This window comes from Tupaia chinensis, unplaced genomic scaffold (genome assembly GCF_000334495.1).
Source record: "Tupaia chinensis unplaced genomic scaffold, TupChi_1.0 Scaffold000567_1, whole genome shotgun sequence".
NCBI lineage: Eukaryota > Metazoa > Chordata > Mammalia > Scandentia > Tupaiidae > Tupaia > Tupaia belangeri.
Window position 1 is genome coordinate 3,781,757 of NW_006160080.1, and position 5,405 is coordinate 3,787,161.

The following is a 5,405-nucleotide window of genomic DNA, read 5'->3' on the forward strand; positions in this document are numbered from 1 at the left end:
TACATGAGATGAAAGCCCATTAGCCATTACGCTAACTGCTGGTTCCCGAAAGTCTAAGTCTTTTAAAGAAATGATTAGATTTGCCTGAGTCAACTTAAGCCACCCCTGGGGGTATACACCACTTCTCATGCAAACTGGACAGCTGGCTCCTACCTCCCTGTTGACCGTTTACCGACCACCCATGACCACAGCTCAAGGAAGCTTCATTTGGAACAAGTACCAACAATTTCGCTATAGCTCTGGGTCTTTATTTCCTTGTCAGAGGGCACTTGTGCTCACCAGAGAGAACCCCCTCCAGTGGCGTGTGGTCACATCGCAATCCTTTTTTCTCCTTCCCATCAGGGTTTTTTGTTTGTTTTAGAATTATTTAATTTAAAAAAAATTCATTCATTTTAATTTGATCAGAGAGAGAGAAAGCAAGCCATCGAGTCCAGGACTCGAACCACAGTCAGCCAGTGGGAGTGTCCAGCGCCCCCAACCACCATGCCACTTGCTGGCCCCCATCAGAGTTTTAGGCACATACACCTGGTATTTTTTTTTTAAGTAGCAGAGCCTGGGACTCGAATCATAGCCATGTGGGGATCTGGTTTCCGGTGCACTGGGCTTAGACACTGCTATAGGGCCAGCCCTGGTCATTTTTCAAAAGCTCACCAATAATGCGATCCTTCAGAGTAAACAGGAATCATTTCATTCATTTAACAAATACTGGGCACCTACTATGTGCCAGAGGATGAATTAAACAGACCAACATGCTGGGGGGAATATTCTGGCAGGGCCCTGGTCCTCTGGCTTGAAAGGCAGTACACCAAAGCCTGCCTAAAACAGGAAAACGCCTGACATCACAGGAAAGAGGTGATGAGAGGGCAGACTTCTTCGGAGTCAGGGTTAGGGGATACACATCCATTCACGAAGTGCTAGCCCACCCCCCCAAAACTGCAACTTCTACAGGGCAGGCTTCAGATGCCCACTTGGCTTGCTGAAGCTCTGCACCATGCCAGGGGCCCCACCTAGGTGAAGAGACAGAGCAAGAACTCGGAGATGCTGCTGCCTCCAGAACAGAATTTCCGCATGGCCTGTGGCAAGCAGTGCACCTCTCGGATTCCTCACACTGAAGCAGGGAAGGCATTCCTCCAGCCCCTCACCTGAAGCTCAGAGCAGCCTTGCCCAGTTCAGTGATGGTGAAGATGCTTTTTCCTGAGACCTGGGTGAGCACTCAACAACTAAATCAACTTGTTTTGCAGGTTTGGGTCACTGTCCTACCCCTACTTTAGGCCAAGGGCCTGGAGGGTCCTCACCTGTTGGTCTCCTGCCTGAGCTTGCCCAGCTGGAGGCTCAGTTGCTGCTGGTGGAGCTGGTGTGAGTGGGCCTCCTGGACAACAACTGAGCCGGGTCTGCTCCCTCCACATGCAACCTGCACCTCACTGCTGGGCGGGTCTGCTGGGGGATAGTCTTCCACGTCGTCCATGTCCTTGTCTGCCCCTTCAGTCTCAGAAGCAGGCTCAAAGTGGGCTCGGAGCTCTGTGAAAGCACAGAAGAAACATCCAGTTATCAATATAGCATTTCAGGCCAGCCCAGGGCAATGATGGTTAAGGCGGCTGGATTCTACATGGCTGACTGCACAGTTTGAGTTTTGGACCCAGGGGCTTGAAAAACACACCAGATGTGTGTGCGTGGTGCCCCAAATGCCAAAAGGAAAGAAATGAAGGAGAAAGGATGACCATCCCCAATGGAAGGGTGCTTTTCTATTGGGGGTGTGTGTTTCTTCCTCTCTTGGTCTCTCTCTCTCTCTCCCTCCCTCCCTCCAGTGAGCACATGTGTTCACTGGCAAATTAAAAAACAAAGCCTTTCAACAAGGCTGGGGCTTGGGGTAGCTTGTGTACTGGGCAGCAAACAAAGCTGTTTGGCAGCTGGCCCCGCACTGTGCCATCTGGGGGTTCTCAAGCCTAAATGGAGAGGGGACTACCGCTATCTCATGTGGCTCTCTGCAGTGAAAAGATTGTCACTCGGGACCAGCAGTTAGCATAATGGCTATGTTGCTGGACTCCCACGTAGTCGACCATGGTTTGAGTCCCAGACCCGGTGGCTTAAACTCACACCAGGCACGTGTGCGGGCAGGCCCAAGATCCTGAGAGGAGAATGGAGGAGAAGGGAATGCGGCATGGCCCTCCCCCCTGGGGGTGATTTCTTGCTTTGTGTCTCCGTCTCTCTCTGTCTTTCTGGTGAGCGCATGCACCCTATAGCCAAAACCTCTCCTCCTCCCCCCAAAAAAGGTTATCACTCGCAGTTTACAAACAGATAAACTGAAACTTAAAGATGTCAAGTTAGCCAAGGACAGCTTAGAAAAGATACAGCCAGACTTTCCAGCAGGCCTGTGTGCTTGTGCTCCAGACCGTGCCTGCTGGGAGTGGGCCGTGGTAAGCGAGGTCTCACGGGTGCTGCCTGGGCTCCAGGCTGTATCCAGGACAGCAGGCAGAAGATGACCAGCCAGCCACCAAAGCAAACAGAGGAAGTGGCAATGTCAACAGCACAGTTTTAAAGCTTCCCTTCACAGGAAGTCACCAGAGGAGAATCGACCTGATACTGAGTTGCTCTTAACATTTCAAAAAGACAATCTATGGAAGTCAGATTTCTACAGCAACCGCATGATGATTCTAGGAGAGGAAACAGAAATTACATTAGCAACTGGCCAGTGGATGTTCCTGAGGGTGGACTGGAGACCCGAGGACTGGAGGGCCCTTGCCCTCGGGCCCAATGCTCCCTCTCTCTGTAGGTGGTGACTATATGCAGTCACCTGCATATGCCCAGGGGACATGTAAATACAGCGCCAGGAGATGGTCTCAGACTCACAGAAGCTTAGCCCCGGAAGGGGTCAGTGACAGCATTCGCTTAATTGCAGGGAAGTACATAAGCCCAGACAAAGAGAAAGCAATATTTGTTGAATGTAGGGGGATATTTCTGGTCCTTTCCACAGCCCGAAGCTGACCCCGACTGCTTACCTGGGATGAGAATGGTGATCGCAGCCTGTACTGCACGGCGGATGATGTTGTCCATCGCAAACATCCAGTGGGGTCTAATCAGGTGGTTCCTCAAGATTTTATTTACCTAGAAATTACAGAAATCCAGATTTTCAGTCCATTGTGTTTCTACTCTGAAGTAGTATTAGCCATGCTGCCCTGGATTTCCAGCCAGTGGAGGCTCCTTTGAATGGAATCTTCCTCTGGGGTGGCCCTAAGTCATGCTGGAGTCTAGAAGAGGGGTAGGTACAGCGATCAGATCAACCTCACCCACACTCTTCCTTGCTTATTCAATGAGCATTTACTGAGCTCCTAGGAAGTGAGAGTGGGGGCCCAGGAGGGGGCAGGCATGGTCTGAGGCCTGACGGACTGCCATCAGCATGGGCAGACATGTAGCTTAAACCCCACACCTACTCTGCAGGCTGATGCCATGTGTCCCCAGATCCTAGACTCCTGCTCTTTGTGGTCAAATGCCATAGGCCTGTTCCGCCAGATGACGTTTCCTACACCTACATCCTCGGTGTTGAGAAGGAGCTGCCAAAAGTCAGGGTTCAGGTGGAAACAGGTGAGAAGAGATGGGGGCTAGCAAGAAACTGGTAACTGAAGTCCATGGTCTGGCTGTTCTCTAGGGCCCTGGAGCACTTACGGCATCCTGAAATCCGAACAGTACCAGGTGAATCTGATTGATGGACGAGCTGTCAAAGTCCAGGTCCACCTTTAGCTTGGAGATGGTGGATGCCATGACCCTGTGCTCCGGGGAGTGGATGAAGTCCCTCAGGATCCCAATGATCTGCTTGATGTGGCCGATGGAGAGATGCAGCTGCTTCCGAGCTCTGACACCACACACACACACGCACACACACACGTTTTCATTTGTGAGTCACAGAGAGCCAGCAAAGTCAAAGCATGTCATGGTCGTTCATTAATGGAACCGTAGATGCCCCAGGGGAGGCGGAAGGAACTCTGCTCATTCCTGGAATTGCCTCCCTGTCGCCTCTGGCCCCTTCTTCCTGGCAGGCACACCCTCCCAGCCAAGCCCCTCTATGGATGGTCCCACCTTCCTGCTAAGTCCTTGTAAGGGCCATCAGTGGGCCCTGTCCCAAGGCCCAGTTCACAGAGGAGCAGCAGCCTCTTCCTAAAAGGGCTTTTCCCATCGGAAACCAAGCCCTCGCAGTCCACATCCACAACCATCCTCCCTGAAGTGGCTGTTCCCCCAGCTTTCCAGGACAGCTCTAGTGGCCCTACAGTTCGGGGTTATCTCAGCCCGGGGCTCAAAACCGAGATTAAGAGAGAAAGCCGGAGGATGGGAGGCCCTTCAGTCTCCGGGGGCCGGCGCGGTCCGCAGCCGGCGGGCTCCCGTTCCACCAGGGGGCAGCACCGCCCCACAAATGCTCGGAATCCCCGCAGTGTTCCGCAAATTCACGTTTCAGCAGGGTCCCCTCACCCCCCCCCCTTTGTATTTTCTTTTGTTGGGGAAGGAAAGGCATTGGGAAATGCTTATGGTGATGGCTGTAACCATGCAAATGTTCCAGGGTGGCAGGAACCGGGTGCCGATTTGGACACGTCCGGGGCCCTGGACCCGGCGTGGGTGGCGGGGATAAGCAGGGGCCTGTACCTGGGCCACGCACTCCTGCAGGTTGTAAGCCACCTGGTCCTGCTCCTCCCAGAGGATTTTGTGTAGGATGGCGCGGCGCTCGCTGTCCTTGCGCAACAGGAAGAGGCCCGGGTCCCTGTCCTCCGGGGACGAAGCGGCGCTCCGGTCTTCTGAGGCTGAGCTCTCGTCTGGAGGAACACTGTGGACAAACACATGCGACAATCCCCGCGTGTCCTGGGAAGTGTACCACCTTAGTGTGCCATGGGGGAGGGCCATGAGCGAACGGTGATGTCCCGCTGTCCCCACGCAGGAGGAAGGTCGGCACAGGAGAGAGGCAGCGCCTGGTCTAACCCCCAGGATGGGCAGGGGCAGGGGCAGGGGCAGGGGCAGGAGGAGTGCCGGGGCAGGGAGACGCAGGAAAGGAGGAAAAGCCTTTAAGGGAGGAAAAATTAGAGAAAAACAGAAGGGAGGAAGAAGTGAGGGAGGGGCAGGGAGGAGGGGGACAAGCAGGACAGGTGGGAGGAGAGGAGCCAGAAGGAGAGGGGGAATGGGGTTGCAGGGGCAAGAAGAGGGGAGATGGGGAGGGCAAAGGAGGGGGAAGGAGCTGCGAGCAGGAAGTGCCCCCTGCCCTCCTGCTGGGGCGCAGAAAGGAAGCGCCAGCCCTAGCAGCCTCGTGGCTGTGACCTGGGAGTCGCTGTGTCACCCAGGAAGGCCAGCGCCCCTCCCAGACCCACAGTGAGGGCGGACTAGGGCCCGTGCGCACCTGAGGTGGTGGCCGAGCTGGGGCGTGGGCTCCC

General features: G+C 54.5%; 1 protein-coding gene across 1 annotated transcript in view; it reads right to left on the reverse strand.

Annotated features, from left to right (window-relative positions):
- MAP3K15 (mitogen-activated protein kinase kinase kinase 15) overlaps window positions 1–5,405 on the reverse strand; it is a gene marked incomplete at its 5' end in the record, with an annotated part of 118,727 nt that overhangs the window by 5,132 nt on the left and 108,190 nt on the right. Inside the window, 5 exon segments of the mRNA XM_014591371.2 lie at window positions 1,296–1,518; window positions 2,997–3,102; window positions 3,661–3,834; window positions 4,618–4,807; window positions 5,372–5,388. Of these exon segments, the coding sequence (XP_014446857.1) occupies window positions 1,296–1,518; window positions 2,997–3,102; window positions 3,661–3,834; window positions 4,618–4,807; window positions 5,372–5,388 (710 nt within the window).